A 17858-nucleotide genomic window follows, 5' to 3' on the forward strand; every position below is an offset into this window, starting at 1 on the left:
GCAAATGTATGAATTATTTTCTATATCTTTAATCATCTTTTAAATTAATGCTACTATATGTCATCATATCTTGTAAAAACCTATACATTATAACGTATAATAATAACCGTTGCAGTCAATCAAGATTCTATAAATATTGGTGACCGTTAAGAAACAAGCAATAGCGTGAAAAGTAAATGGATGAAAACTGGCTTTAGATCACAGAAATACACTCTGTATTTACATTATGAACAGGAGGCTTAATGTACAGCTGCGATATGTAGGACATTTTGAACATTTGTATTTTTGTCTTTTGTATTTTTTCTAGCCAAAGAAAAATTAATCTATATTTTAATATAAAGGAAATAAATTTTAAAATAAGCATTTCTTATAAAAAAAAAAAAAAATAGTATAGAAAATACTACTATTTTTCTTAAAAATAGTATAATTTAATCAATTATTAAATTACTAAATCAGCAGTCTTTTTTCCTATTTTTAATTTTATTTACTAGAAAGTTGTAAAGGCAAGCAATTTTGATACACTCCTAAGATAATTATGATCTAGTTTTTACAGCAAAAATTCTAAATTGACTTAACCCTCAAATGGTAGGGTTAAATATTATGTAACCGATAAGATCTGGTTAAAGAAACATATGCTTTATCTAATGAAAACATGCAACTGTACTTGAATTTACGTTAAGTTAATTTATTATAAAATTGTAAATTGTATGACAAATTTACACAAATTTATTTAATAATAAATATTACAATAATTCAGGAAGTTTATTGTATTGTATTATTTAATATATATTAGTTAAGAAGAAAAAATAATAAATCATTCTATTTGGATAAAATGTTAAATAAAAAATAAAAATATTTATTTATATATTTAATTTGACAAGAAAGAAGATTTTCTATCGTGAAACATAATAATTTTTGCAAATTTTAGCCAAAAAATTTTTTCGTTATATGACAAGTTTCATATACAGAGATGCTAATAATATATATCTATGCAGATAGATTTCAGTTCGTTATTATTAGAATAGTAAATATTTTACATGTAACTTCATAACTTTAAATTAAAGAAACATCAACTTGTTGTAAATAAATTTTTAACTTTATACACATACCATATATAATTTTATGCAATATATTAGTGTTAATTAATAATAAAATAAATATGTAATGTCAATTCAAAACAAACCTGTAGTTCCAAACACTTGATTGACCATGTCCCAATAGAATCCATCAAGCATATTCTTCCCATGTGCGTGTTGCTGGCAAAGGGCTGGCCACAACTGCGTCCTGATCCCGTTGTTCAATGGCCATGCATTTTCCCTTATGATCAACTTAGCCTCCCTTTTCCTGCCGGCCTGGAGGAGCGCGTTGACCTCGTTGAAGGTTTTCAGTGCCTGCTTCTTGCTGGTGGGCGACTCCGGTTGTATGATGATGTTCGTCGCGTCAACGTGTGGCGGGAAAGCATCGTCAACATCGACATCCGCCTCCTCCTCGAGTACCGGCAGCATATTCGGCAGATTGTCCGTCGAGGAGGGTGTCTGTGTGACTAACATTGCAAGTGGCGACTACGGCGCGAGATTCTTCATGATGCCGTTTGTTCCCGTATGTTTTTATATTAATATTTATGTCATGTCCTGTGATGTTTCTATTTTCATCTGAAATCAAAGAGAAAAAAAAAAAAAAAAAAAAAAAAAAAAGAAAAATAGAAATATAGGAATTATATTATAATATAATATAAGTAAGGATAAAATGTTTATTAATTTAATTTACGATTCTTAGTTATTGAATTAACAACACCGTTAAATTTTCTTAGTCTTCTTATTGAAAAATAAGTTTTTTTTTCAATAAAGTTATTTTCTTGTTTTCTCTCTTCAATTTTATGGACAGATATATGATATAAATTATTTTTTATTATTTATTTATTGTTTTATTACTCTTTTTATTATTCATATTATTATTTTTTACTTTATATTTATTAATTTATTAATATTAACTTTTGTTACTTTTTATTTCATTAAATTACATAACATACGGAATCTCTCGATCGATTCACACGAGATGTGAAGAAGTTATCGTAAAAAAATAAGGTTAGAATTGATTGACATTAAAAATATCAATGTCTTTACTTGATTTTTTATTTTTTTTTTTTTGTTTTTAAAAGTAGTCATTAATCATTATTAAGAGAAAAATATATTAATAATTAATGAATAAGAGCAAATAAAAAAAAGAAATATATATATATATATAAATAATGTTATTAAATATTAAATAGATTTTTTGCTGATATAATTATTTTAAATACTTAAAGAAATTTATAATCAATATCGAATTAATGTGTATGTAATGATTAATAATTTAAATGAATATAAGTAAATAGATATATATAATAAAAATTTTAGTTGATACTATTATTTAATTATATTTGTTGATTAAATTTTTAATGAATATAATTCTATTTACTTCGAGAAGAAGCCAAATACGTCATACATATTTTACTACACTCATATAAAAATACTATGTTTTGATATCTATTTTTAAATTGTTATTGAAGGTGGAAAATTTTTAGTATGAATATTGTTGTGTGTATATATTTTTATAATTAATATACCTATAAATAAATATAAACTTTGATTATTCGCACATTAATTCAAACAATTTTCTATTAAATTTTTATTACATTTTGGAATTTTATTTTATTTACTTTTCAAATTACAACTTCTGTTGTCCATTATATAATTCGTTTGATCAATATTTCAAGTACAATAATACCGTATTCAAATTAATTTAGTCTATTGATGTTGCACACACTGCTATACCGACGAATTCAGGGTGATAAGCCAGCGTGTATGAACACATAAGTTGGCGTAAACATAGAATGTTTGTTTCCCTTTGCTAGATGGCACTGTACAGATAATCGAACATTCGATTGAACAATATTCCACTGCATCGTAAACGTGGTTCTTGAACTTGCCTCCTACGCACGATATAATTGTTCACACAGTGAAATATCATTATAAAAAATATTCATAATATCAAAAGTACGAAATCATTTTTATCCAAAATTCAAAAATAGTTAAATAATATACGTATATCATTTATCGCAATTCTGATCTATAATCTTACAAATTCTATAACTTTCCAACCATTTGTATTATTTCAGGAAAATTATTTTTCGTTTAAAGTTCAAGAATGAACGACGACATATATATTTCCAAGAATCTTCCGTAAACATTCCCATAATAATCATGACTGTAGTTAAACGTATCATCGCTTAGGCCGCGATGTACTTAATCGTTCAAACGGGGAAGGAGGAAAAAAAGGAGGAGCGAATTATCCGAGCCAATGCATCTTTCGCGTTACCATATGCAATATACTTTTCGTTGGCGTCGATTTATCGCGATGCGTCGGTTACTTTGCAACTGAAATCAATTGTGTTCTGTAAAGATGCCAATATCAACAAGACTTGCAACCAAGTGTCACTTCTCGTGTATCTAAACGATGGAAATTATTTGCACAGAACTTTTTATTTAATCATTCGTGATATAATAATAATAATAAAAAAAAAATACTACAGGTAAGAAATAAATTTATTCCTTCTAAGAATCTTGAAACAGAAGTCTATTATATTTATTAAGAAATAGTATATTATTGTGCATTGAAAATTATTTTTAAAACCTTAATAATAAGTGAAAATTCCAGCAATATATCGACTTTCTGTCAAATTACAATTAACGTTATCCCGCAATGCATATTATAGAATGAGAAATGGAATGGTGTTAGTTAAAAAGCATGGTGGTAAAGTTCTATTTATGCGGGGAAAAGAGTGTCGATCAGACAATGACCTCGATAACGACATGTTTCTAAAGGAGTAAGCCAGCAGGAGACAATGGATATATAATATCGCCTATAATTAGCCTCGTTAAAGCTGTCTCTAATAATAAGCAAAGCAGCCAGATGCAAAACCGTGAGCTACGATAATCTGTCTTGGTATACTTAAATAGTTATTAATAAAATGCGCGAGTTATCTTGCATCCACAAACACGTTTAATTCTCTTATCAATACAGCATGTGCGATTTGAGAATATTACTGTACACAATCCGCGGAGAGACTGCTCGCCAGATAAAGCCTTTTATGATGATGCTCATTATGCCTGGAGGCTGAACGGCAAACGGAATTCCCTTATCAAGCCGTGTTTGTTTAACCCTTTGCATACGGTATATAGAATTAACCATGGTAAACAAATTATTAATGATAAACAAATGTTAAAAAAATAATTCAAATAAAGTAAAATTTATGTTGTGTTTGAGAAACGCTTTAGAATTATTTTGTTTCCAACGTACCGAGATATATTTTATACAATGTATTTAACGCTAGAAAAAGATCCTTATATCCATCAATTATTTCACGCTATATTCTAATAAAAATATCATTTTCTAACAATAACAAATTATATTACTTACATCAAAATCTATTATCGTTCAAATAATAATTAAACATTTGTTTATCAATTTAAAGAACGGTGAAATTATAATTCAACGCTAATAAAAGAAAATTAATAATAACGAGGTGTTGCAAAATGTGTTGTATAAAAACAAATTTTATTATCTATTACTATAACGCGCGAAGAAAATTGGTCTAGCGATAAGAGATATATAAAATTCTACAATGTGTTCGACGATCGGATTCCTATTTCACGGAACGAACACCAGTGCGAGAGTGCAAAGACTGGAGAGTCGCGGTTGCCGCGGCAGATAAATATTATTGCAACTCTGAAACGCTCGAACCACTTGATAGTATAAATATATCTCATTGGAGACGAGGGCAAACACGCGAACGCGCCAACGTTGCATTGTTGAATACGCTAAGCAAACAAGATCGAGCCTACAGGCCTTTGGTAACTGACAAATTTGCATAATTCCATTAACTCATGATACGAGGTGTTCGCTTCGTAATTCAACGTGCGTTCTTTCAGATGGAATCTCGCTTTCGATTCTACGATGATGATCGTTCCCGAGTACAACAATTATTGCACGGTACAATTGCCAACGCTATTCCGAGTATTTAATTAGACTATGCAAGCCTGTTGTTACTCGATGACACATCTCCATCGGGTTTCTCTGCACGGATTCTCGTGGATTTCTTGTTTGTCAAGTGACTAATACATACAAATCGGAATAACGATGAAAAAGAGCGTGATAAAAGTAAATGAATGATTGCATGCTTTTTGTCTGTAAGGATATATAAGGATCTATATAAGTATAATCTTTTTTATAATGTATATATGTATGTTAAAGAAAGATTTAAAAGAAATTAAATTAAAGATATATTTAAAATTGTACAATACAATTGTTCACGTGTATTGTTTTAATTTATAAATTCAAAGAATTTATAATACACGCATATTCAAAAAGCTGAAATCATATCTTAAAGATTTGTATCTTGCAACAATCTTACCTAATCTCTAATTTTATTTATTATATCAATAAAAATAATCTTTCAATGACATCTAATTTTAGATATATATAAATTTGTGTCTATGTAATATAATGAATGCATCCCTATTAACCAGAGCTTGTGTAAGCAAAAACATTGTTGTATAATTTCAGTTTATTTTTGCAAGGAATACTGCTACTATTAGTTTCTCAAACAAATAAAGCGTTCTTAGCTATACTTATACGTACAGTATGAGTTGTCTGTAATGACTAAATGGTATTATAGTAAGAAATTTTTATTTGTTTTTATTATAATTTCCATATATTTTGTGAAAAGAATAATTTATAAGAAATTTTTTAAAAGATAATCTAATCTTATTGATTCCATTATTTAATTATTAATATCTATAAATGTGATATTTAAATAATCTGCATAAGTATGGAGTTAAAGAGAAAAAAAGTAAAACAATTCCAATGTTTATTGGTAATTTTGTCAATATTTATGTTCAATCATATATCCTGTTATCTATTATTAATATAAGTTCAACTCGTTAAATTATACTTAACCTAACCAAATCTTACTATTTTTATTATTACTATTATTTCTTTATTTACAATTATTATTATATTAAAGTTAGTTAATTTGTTTCGCATATTTATTTTACATTTAAATTGTATCAATTTGATGGAGATAATTAATGGAGAAAAAAATAATTTTTGAAAAATAAGTAATGTGATAATTTGTTCTGTAAATAAGATATAAGTACCATACCCTGTTGATGAATCGTTTTTCTTCGAGAAAGTTGAGTCCAGAAGACGAAAGATATATCATGTAGCTGATCGAAAGATGATTTAAGATAGATAAGAAAGAACGCAATTCTGTCATTTATAAGAAGAATTGCGCATTATTGCTCTATTCGATCTTGTCTCTTATCACGAAAGAATTATCATAAGATCAGCCGACTAATTTCTAGATAATTCTTAATATTAAATTCATTGAAATATTTTTCTGTTCCAGAATTAATTACATGAATGAAACGTGCATCAATTTAGAAAGAAACTGAGAACTGAAGACTGAAAATTTAAACATTTTTATGAAAATAGCGATGCAATTTAACAGAATTTCCATCTGATTTAAAATTAAATAGCTTAAATGCAATATTCATTGGATATTATCATTGTAAAATAACTCAATGACGTTGAACACGGGGCAATGAGGAACTATCATGGAAAATTAATGATAACCGGTTTCAGAAGAAGGTCGAGATGATCAACCTGAGAAATATTCAATTATTCTCAAATTTTTCGTTAAATCCCTCTCTCCTTTTTAATAAAATAGTATCGATATCTTGTATACTTCATTCTATGTATACTTAATGATAACTTAATTCAACAATAATAATCATCTTGTCTTTCGATATTATATGGACACATTATATATTCTTCTTGCGTTGTTTGCTGAAAAAAGTCGCTACGATTTCATAATCAGGTAACAGTAATATTAAATTTTTTAAAAGAGAATAATTTTTTTTATGAATTTTAAATAATGCATTTATCAATTTAAAATTGAACTTTATTAAAAAAAAAAAAAAAAAAGAATAATTCGTATACCTTATCTTTGTCTTCCGTTACAAATATAAATATAATCAGTGAAATTTTATTCGAGAAAAAAATTCTTTCATAGAGATATGAGCGTTCTATTCGATTCAGGAATTATTTATATATCTTTCCGTATATATTAATCAAATGACGAATTTCAGATCTATAAATAGTATGTGTAAAAATTACAAATAAATATATGTATATATATATATAATTCATAAACATATTTATATATATAAACAATTTTACATTTACATATAAAAGATATATTCGATCAAAAAAATATTTAAACACAATTAAATATACAGAGATATTTTATCGTAATTTTTTTCTTCTTTTTTAAATAAAAACAGAATATTACAAGAATAATAAGTACGACAAATAAGTGTAATGAAATCATTGCATAATAATTATGGACAATTCAAGAAACGAACGAACGATGGTTGAAGCAAGTCTGGGGGCGAGAAATTTTGCGAGTGGCAAATATGCGATTCGCTAATATCATCGTGCAGCCTTGATTCCAACGGAGTTATCATTTTATTCCCCTTCGGGATTCACTGCATAATTCATTACCTCGCCAAAGGTATGATCTCTTCGACGATCGAGTAGATATTGCGACAAACTTTTTTTTTTCTTTTTTTTTTTTTTCCGCGAACTGGAATACGCGTCAGGAAATTGGCATCGATTGATTCTACAATTTCTGACCTAGAAAAGAAAATCGATAGGTTCAATGGTAAAGTGCTATAATATTTTTTTTTTTCAATATGAACGAGAGTAAGTAAGCAAGTATCTATCACAATTTTCTTAAATTGAAAAGACATTTTGAAAACAAAATATTAAAATGGAATTGTTACGTAAAACAAGTCGAGAAATATGATAGAAATTCTGGGACTAAACATTACACGATCAAAGTGTTTCAAAGCGGACATAGGTTAATTAGCATAAGGTTAATCTCATTATGCCTGCGCGTTATTATAATGTGCAGCAATAGTGTCTTATGCATTTGGTAGATAACATGTAGCAGACATCGTTGAAGTAAGAAATAATTCTCTAATTGCCAATTTTCTAGAATCTTTGCGGTTGTCGGCTACAATAATTCGTTGAACGGAATGTGCAATTACTTCATTACCGCTTGATTAACGAATAATTCGTTATTACTCGGGAATTTTTTGCCTAGAACTTTCTAGAGATCTGTGAACGATTTATGATACATTTCTACGTTTTTCTTCTGAACATTTGAAGAAAGTGTTTTTTTTTTTTTTTCATTCAATCTGGTAACATTAATTATTGTCGATACTGATAGATATTTAAAAAATATTTAATTTGCTAAGAGTATTTAATTGCCAATTACTTTATTTCCATTAAATATAATTGAATTAAATATAATGACCATTAACAAGTGGAAAAATAATAATAATAATAATAATTTAAAATATAACAAATTCTTATAAATAATTTTATTTGAAAGATCCAAACAATTCTAGGATAAGAATCCTAAATAATAATAATCGTGATTTACAATGTTAACAAATTCGAAAATTGAAAATGATTTATTGTGAAAAGAAATAATATAATGTAGTTAGTCAGTTTGTCTTCATTCCGTCTTCGTAATCTTACGTTATCATGTTACAATAAGTCACTGAACTCACCTTTGAGATTATTGTCACTTGTCATAATATTAAAGAAAATAAGAAGTCAAACAAGATGAATGCCATAAAGTAATAACTAATAAATTTCGTTTAAGATCCCTAATAAGATCCGTAAAAGTAATTTAATCAAGAAGAAAAACAAAATTACTCTTATAAATATATATTCTGTAATAATATAATATTAGAAAATTTTTATTATATTTTTTTGAATACCTGTCGATATATATTTCTCTTCTATATATATGCACCGAGGAATTTCTTCTAATTTGTTATGATGGATGTTACGATGAAATTACATGTTGAACTTACTGAAATTAATATCGACATCTCGATCGCAAAGATGATATAGATACCTTCCGTTGCTTAAAATTTTAAATAGTTTCATTCACATCATCGCTAGAGGGCAGTCATCGGCTAATTAGAAGTGGTGGGGGATTACACGCCAACAATGGACAGATCTGCATTGCATTTGTCCAGAATGAGTTAGCACTAAACTAACAATGCTCGACGCATTGAAATAATCAATTTCTATAGAAAGGAAGATTTTTTTTCTTCGTTAAAGAAACTTCGTTATCGATATAGATAAAATCGAATTAAAGAAGAAAGAAATATCTGTATTTTCAATCGTAGGTTAAAAATAAAAATTATAGAAACTTTTACGATAAAATAATCATTTTTTATTTACGTTATATTATTTGATATTTCTATTTAAAAAAAGAACATTTATTATACACATTTATTTATCCAAAATATTTATTTTACGTTGGAAAGAAAAATAAATATTTTCAAATGTTCATACGTAAATTACATTGGTAACTCTGGTATGAATCACTATACTACAACATATCGCGTGAATTTTCATCGAGAGAAATTATCTCGATTAATGGGATTGAATCGAATGCGAATCGACAGTAAAAGAACAAAGGAACGATTAGACATTGATTTATTGAGTAATAGTGATAAATGAAAATCGTCGAACAAAATAAATGGATCGAGTTTATCGACGTCTCGAAACTGGAGCTCGAAATCTTTTCCTTTAGCGCGATAGGAACGCATCAGAAGACTTGTTCTCAATGGCATCGGTCCAAATCACATGATACCAGGTGCGCATGCTATATCCAAGTATTTTTTTCCTTCTCTCATACGACATCGCGCTATTTTAATGAGATGTATCCGTCTATTATAAGTATTGTAGTTATTTTCACTTTTTTACATGTTACATGTGCGTATAATTACACTTGCTAAGAATCATTGTATTTTTGGACGTAGAACGAAATAATAAGGAAGATCTTTGAAGATTTTCCTATTTAAATTTTTTCATTTTATCAATTCTTTTTGTTTAACTAATCCTATATCTATATCATCCTTATTGTTATTTATTAATGTCCAATTTCAGTATTATTATATTATTCGTTATATCGTAATTGTATTCTATTATTGTAATTACAAATTATCGTGTGCGTATAAATAAATACAGATAACAAAAATAGAAAATTCATTTCAATAAAAAAAAAAAAAGTGGACTTTGTCAGCATTCATCAAAATCTTCACATTAATAAAGACAAATTGATCATCTCACGAAATTTCGTAACGGATCGAATTAATTTATCAAAACAAAGTGACATTGGCCTAAATGTTTGTTGTATAAAGGCAATTCAATTGCATAATCCGGTTTTCGGTGTCGATGATCGATTATACCAGGCCATTGGACGGTCGATTTGTCGATAACTGGTCGGACAACTGTTTAACTCTTATATTTGATTTTTGGCGTTAAAGTAATCGTTGCTCACATCAACACGGTTTATTGGATTTTTAATCGATAATCGCGCGCAAATAGGACTCACGGATATATATATTATATATTCACGGGCGAGCTATAATTAACACAAGTCGTTCAGTGTTTAATACGAAATACAGACGAATTGGTGATATTGTGCAATAATTCACGGACACCGATGTTAACAGGAAGGGAAACGCGTTTGAAGTTTTGAACCGCGTTCTGCCCGGTATTTTGTTGAAGTTTATTTGGTAGAAAATGAAGAAAACGGAACATACGAGAGGAAATTACTGCAATTTGATACTCTTTGGCAATTTCTAAATGACGAGGTAATTATAATTAAAATATTAATAAGATATTTTTTAAAATATAATTAATTTTTTATCATACAAAAAATGTACATATGTTTTGGAATTTTTGGATTAAAAACATTTGCATTTAGAAATGGGTATGTTCTTTTTTCTCTTTTTAATTAAAGAAGTCATTTCTATTTTTCCTATTTTTTATTTATTAATTTATTTTTTATACAAGTGAAAATATTCGAAGAAATAATTGTTTTCTTTAAAAATGTTATCAATTTAGATCATAATAGCTTTTTTAAGCAATTAGAAAACGTCTAAGATTTATATTTCTAACATGTTTTAATATTGCATACAGTTTCAATTTATTATTCTTTTCTTTTTTTTTTAAAAATTATTCGTTTAAATTCCAATTATTTTTTCTTTACTTTAAAACTAAATAAATTAAGCAAAGTTACGATACAGGTAATTGCTACAATTTGTTCGTAGAAAAAGAAAAGAAAGTAATGCAATATATATATATATATATAATTCCCTGATTTCACTGCATTCGATTGGAAAAACATGTCTCGAAGAGCATAAAATTATACGAGAAATTAAAAATAAAAGAATTAAAACAAGTAAAAAATTCCGCATTATAAATAAGTCAAATGGATAAACTGTGTTTTTTGAAAAATTATTTATTAGAAGTTACTTTCTTATAATTTAATTTTCAATATTTTTGTCATTAATTTAATCGTTTTCATTCCGTACATTTTCCTCATCATACGCTTTTTTTCAACTAAAAGTTATCTAAAAGAGAGAGAATAAAAAAACTTGTTACTCCTTAAGTTTAATTTTACCAGAATGCGTTCGACTAGCTTCATTTTTAAAAGCGGTATACAATTACAAACTAATTAAGTTTAAAAGATAAACCGTGATGGTATTGGCGGGCACTCGAGCTTCTTAACATCTAATTTGAGCATTTGCGAGCGATCATCGTGATCACAACGTGTGCAAGTAATTATAAAGCAAACATCGTGAAAACGTAATTGCAGCGTGAAAGTAAATCCGTTCCTATTAGTGGTTTATTAGAAAGCGAACATATAAATCTTTTTTTTTTTTTTCTATAAATAAAGGAATTTTTCGATTTAGAATTAATTATTTATACATCCCATTCAACGAATTTCTTAGAACCAGTATTAAATATCTATATAAAACCAAATAAAATAAAATTAAATTAAACGAGAGGATGGAATTAACCACGATCATAAATTTACATTTATTCAAAATATAATAACAAAAATCGATCTTGTAGTGAATATTAATTTCTGATGATTATTTGTTTAGAATATTTATGAATATTATGCGAAATATTATTCATTATTTGATCTGTTCTTAAATGGAAATGAAACGTATTAAAAAAAGAAAAAAAAAGCATGCAGTCCTTTTGAACACATCATCGAATAACTGTGGAGACAGTAATAGGTAACGAAATAAAGATGATGTTATGCTAAAGGAATTAATTTTCTAAGAACATATAGAACATATATCTTATATCGTGATATTTTTATTTATTGTGTTGAGATCGAGATCTATTATTAAATTTAAACTTGTAATTCTAAAGGGAAAAATAATAAGAACACAAAATTGATCGATATTAAGTTGTAAGTAATCAATGGATTAAGACAGGCGAAGAATTGTCGATTACAATAATATTCGAAATACACAATGCTACTGTGTATCATTTGTCATTTCACTATTTGTTATGAAATGTATAACGTTTATGGATATTTTTCTTTTTTTTTTTTTTATTGTACCAAGGTTATGTAAAAACGATTTTATATAACATAAACATTCGTTCCATAATAATCATTACTACCAGAAACAATGTTTGTAACGTTCGTTACTATCATCGATCAATTCATTACAATTAACTTTTATCGCCAAACGAGATGAAATTACATCACCGAGCATAATTACTCATTTTCTTTGCCACTCTGTCTATCAATAAATTACGTTTCTTTTTTTTATTTTTTTCTTGGTTGGATATCATTTCGTTCACTATTTACTTCTTCTTAATATATATATATATATATGTATATCTCATCACCTGAATACATTATAGCCAAACATTTTTCTTTCTTGTAACAGATAATTTTTCAACTGATTATAGATATTTATTATCTGTTTATGAATTATTTATCTATTTGTAAAGCATTACTTATTCAGTCCAATTTCAGTCAGTAAATGGAATATTTTATTATATTATTATTTATATTATATTGTTTTTATTGTAGTTTAAACGTATTCATCTGGAATCTTATATAAGAAAATTTACATTATATTTGTAATAAAATTGATAATTTGTTATATTAATTATAATTTATTAATATATTTGTATTATATCGATATTCAATTGCAAGATACATTAATATTTTTATGAAGAATGATAAAAAAGAAGAAATAATCTATTTTAAATTCCTCTTAAGATTTTAAAATCAAAATTAATTATAATAATTTACGATTCCATACATCTTATTTACTCGTCTCTTATTTAAATTAAATTTAAATGAATTTTTCCGATGAAAGGATAGTCGATGGATTTTGCTAATTATGTTGTCGTGTTGACTGGCGAGACGACATGTTGGATATAAATTACTGTCATCTGAAATAATTTTTTATTCTTGACATTATTACGATAGCAATTGTTTCAAGAGTCTAACGAATCTTTTATGTCAACCTTCTATTACGCCATGTGACATTTACATATCTATCCGTATAAATATATATATATCAATACTCTTCTAATCTATATCTCTATCTATATTTTTTTTAAGCCTATAATACTACTACTACTATCATCTCATAGCGTATCACGTATTTCACATTATTATCGTGCTATTGCATATTAAAATCTTTTAACTTGCAAAATTCTTATCAACAAATAATAAATTAATAAACACAACTTGCAATTTGTTAATTATGATTTTATTAACCTTATCTTATGATCAATATTCGTCGTTCCCTCGCATTTTCTTCTCGTAATAAATAAATGAAAATTCCTTTAATCTTTTCCTTTAATAAAGAAAGAGAAACATCGATCTCTCCATCGATTTTTCGAATACCGCAGCCGATTTTTTTCTCGTCTATCCAAGAAGGAGAAGAGAAGAAAAAGAAGAAAAAAAAAAGATAAGAAATAATTGAATTTGCATGGAAGAATAAGTCTGAAGCCATTTAAAACAAAACAACAACGTCCACCAGAGAAGACCCTGCAAACACTTTTGATCAGAGTCTTCGATATCCTCCATAAAATTTCGCGCACAACCTCTCATAATATTCGATTATATCTATATTTTCGATCAATCTATCGATTAATTTTCCGCACATTTAATAATCTTAATAATAATCTTGGGAGATATCGTTAAGAATTATTTTACAACAACTTTCTTCTTTACGCATAATCGGATCTAGTTTTCGAATCATTAGCAAAAAAATTTTTTATATTATAGGTATCATTGATTTCTGCCTATACATTCGTAACAACGTATATAATTGCTTATCAGCTATATACATCAGGCTAACAATTAATACGAACGTAATACGTGAGTTTATTGAAAAGTTTTTTATTTAAAAGAATATATTTTTTTTGCAACAATGGAGCAATGATTAAGATTAAATGTAAGAAATGAAACTGTTGTCATTGTAATTTTGATCATCTAAGATGTTTGTTTCATATCGGAAATTTCACCATAATTTTTGGAATAACTTGCTCTTTCCAAAAATAATATTCTATTTAAAGTTACGTGAGACACCTGATATATTTTTAGACTCTTTAAAATTACCAAAAAAAAATTCAATGCAAAAGAAATGTGCAAAAGTAAGTATATATTTGATAAAATATATAATAAATGTATATAAAATTACAAAAAAGAATTATCATCATATTTCCCAAAATATCCAATTATATTGTTTTAATAATAATCGAAAAAGTGGTCAAAAGTTTCTGCTTAAAATTTTTTAGAAAAATTTCACGCGCCATCTCCTATCCATTTATGTTCTCCCTATACAAAATTGAAATTTTTGACAAAATTTACGATTCTTTATTATAGGACGATATAAAATCCAAGAAATTTTTAAGGGAATATAATTTTAGAAGAAATATAATTGTATGAAATTTTTCTGGAATTTGATGCATTTACTTTTATCCATATTGTCAAGAATTAATCATTGACAATTTACTTAATTCTAGAGATATTTATCTTTAATATATTTATTTTTTACAACACAAATTGCTATCTTCTTATAGTTTTAAATATTTTTTGAAAATTTATGTAATTATAGAAAATTTAGGAGTATGCAAGGTATCTCATTTGTTTTAGAAATATTAAAAAATGTTTTTAACAAAAATTGAATGATTCAAGGAGACATATTTTGATGTTTATTTAATTTTTTTAATAAATGAACATGTAAAAAATTTTTGAAGATTAACTTTATTTTTTTTTAAATGGAATCATGTATTTTTTTTAATACAGGAATCAATGGTTTTCTTTGTAAATCGAAAATTTATTAGTTTACGGAATATTTAAATATTTTTAAAACTAATGACTTTTCTTACAAATGATTTTTTATAGAAAATAATATGCTGCATCTAGACAAACGATTATGCACTAAGAAATATATGATTCTATTTAAAAATTGACTTTCATATGACCTCTAAGACGCATCCTTCTAAGAAAAAAATAATTACATCATATATTCTTTTTGAAACCATTTAACTTTTGCCTATATTTTCAATATTTGTTTGTAACATTTTTTTTTAATATTTCTAAAAATAAGCAAGATATTTTAGATAATAAAAGCAAATTCACTATATTTTACAAATTAATATAGAATATTGCTAGAAATTTCAACTTTGTATCAAAGAGAATGAGATAAGAAATTTGTTATAACGCAATATTCTTCACAATATTAACAAAGTTTTATCCCATCATTGAAAAACATTGTATCTAATTACTGTACGACGTTACATCAGGTATAATAAAATCGCTATTTAACACTTTAAAATCTCACCAATATTGCAGAGATTATAATAATACTGTTGTGTATCTGGTGCAATAAAGTAACGCAATTAACTACTTAAGTTTAGAAGTCTTAAATCTATCTTTAAATCTGATTCAGATAAAAAGCAATTGTAGGCATTTATATAAGCAACCATGAAAAATTCGTATCGCTATAGAGAAGATAAATGAAGATAAATTTTGTAGAATAAATAACGTAATTATTAGATATTATTTATACGACTTTGTATCGATTTCATAAGATATATATATATATACGAAGTACATGTAAACGATTTTTCCTTATTTTCCGCGAGATATTCCGCGTGTAATGTGCATTCAAGTTTAAAATCTGCCTCAGACAATGCAGAGATGATATGCCTTTTAATCTCAGATCGTGTAAATAACGTGCATATAAACACATTGATCGATGAATAGAATTGAATACTTTCACAATGAACCGAGCTGCATCGATCAACTAGGAAATGACCCGTTAAATGTGCTATTGCCTTTTTTCCCCTAACTAACTAACTAACTTTTGGTAACAAACATTTCTGTTCATGCAAAGTAAATTCTTCAATTTATAATCATAATTATTGATTGATTGATTATAAATGACGAATATTTTAAATTCTTTATTTTTAAGATAAAAATATAAATACAAATCACGATTAATTTTAAATTTAGCTTATTACATATTATATAATATTCCATAAATAATTTTTAATTATTGAATATTATTCTTGTAATATTAACATTGCGAAGAATAGATTATCTTATCCTACGTAATATATTTTGCATAGCATTATTATTATTATGTTTATATATTTTGTACGCAACATTATGCTCGACAAAGCATGAATGAAAAAGTTCGTAGAGGGGAATTTTCAATCGTGATAAAACGAGATCAAACCTTTCTAAATATCATGTGACGGGATTATGCAAGAATAACTTTCAATTTATTTTTTTTATAATTTACGTCAATCACATTTGTTATTTCTCGCTACGATTCTATTTTTTTCTTTATTATTATACATATAAAAAAATATAAAAATTCTTTCGAATTATTATTTCCACGTATAATTTTTTAGTTATTTAAAAAAATAATAAAAAGATAGATATATATATATGTTTTTTGAAGAAATGAAATCTTCATAATTTTACGTATTCGTACATAAATTACTTAGCATTGTCTAGAAAAAAAAAAGAATCGGGTCAGCGCAGGTACGAATAATTTATGCAAATGCCGCGATAGATCCCACTCATTTCATGTTTTTCACTAGCCACTTTATATAGACACGATCAACGCGAATACTGCGTTGTAAAGTGCATTCTAGTTTAGTGGTGACAAAAATAAACGAGAAGTCTGTTCGCGTAAAAATAGAGATAATTGCAGCGATATTAAACGACAAACACAAAATATTTCGTCTAATCTAATGACGTTCTCTTATCAATTATCTTTTTTCCCTTTATCTCTTTCGAGTTTATTAATCTCTTCGTTCTTTTTTTTTAAACTTCTTTTTTTTTCTTTACATCTCTCGTAGAATGTATCCTCTTCTATTTATCAATCTCTCGTTTTTTTCTATGTTCGGTAATAAAGTTTCGTTCAATATCTAATTACTTTTAAAAAAAATATTCTAATTTGTTAAAATTAAATTAAATCTTAAACGTTAGAAAGATGACAAATTTCGAGTGAAAATGTGTTAAAAATAAATATAAATATATATATATATATATATATAGAATAATTAAAAAACTATAAAATGTAAAATATAAGATAATAGAAATCAATTTCAACAATAACTACTATTTTTATTCATTTTTTACAATTCACTTTTAACTTATAATATCCACCGTAATTTTCCGTTTAAATAAACGACTTTATTCGTTTAGAATGAGTTGTCTTATTCATAAACGAATATTTTACTCGTTCTGACTAATGCTTAAAGTACTTCTAATTTAAAAGCAACAATATATTTATACTAGCATAAATGACGAAAATACTATACGTACTATAATCACAGTTCCAATAATTGATCTATGCTAAGTTATGCTTCTAGGG

General features: G+C 26.4%; 1 protein-coding gene and 1 long non-coding RNA gene across 6 annotated transcripts in view; one reads left to right on the forward strand and one right to left on the reverse strand.

The window, feature by feature from the left end:
• The window catches only part of LOC413791 (TBC1 domain family member 24), a 39501-nt gene that overhangs the window by 10289 nt on the left and 11354 nt on the right, over window positions 1-17858 (reverse strand). For 4 of the 5 annotated variants that reach the window (XM_006567975.3, XM_006567976.3, XM_003251110.4 and 1 more), the window contains exon 2: window positions 1184-1652. In XM_006567975.3, coding sequence (XP_006568038.1) covers window positions 1184-1550 — 367 coding nt within the window. In that variant the 5' untranslated portion in view covers window positions 1551-1652. Of the gene's footprint in view, window positions 1-1183; window positions 1653-17858 lie in introns of those variants that run through there. The other variant, XM_026439403.1, reaches the window with a different exon arrangement.
• Window positions 2637-4212, forward strand: LOC102655867. The gene is made up of 4 exons (XR_003304248.1): window positions 2637-3035; window positions 3158-3571; window positions 3697-3984; window positions 4063-4212. It is a non-coding gene; the product is annotated as an uncharacterized LOC102655867 (long non-coding RNA).

The sequence above is a fragment of the Apis mellifera genome, linkage group LG3 (assembly GCF_003254395.2).
Source record: "Apis mellifera strain DH4 linkage group LG3, Amel_HAv3.1, whole genome shotgun sequence".
NCBI classification, from domain to species: Eukaryota; Metazoa; Arthropoda; class Insecta; order Hymenoptera; family Apidae; genus Apis; species Apis mellifera.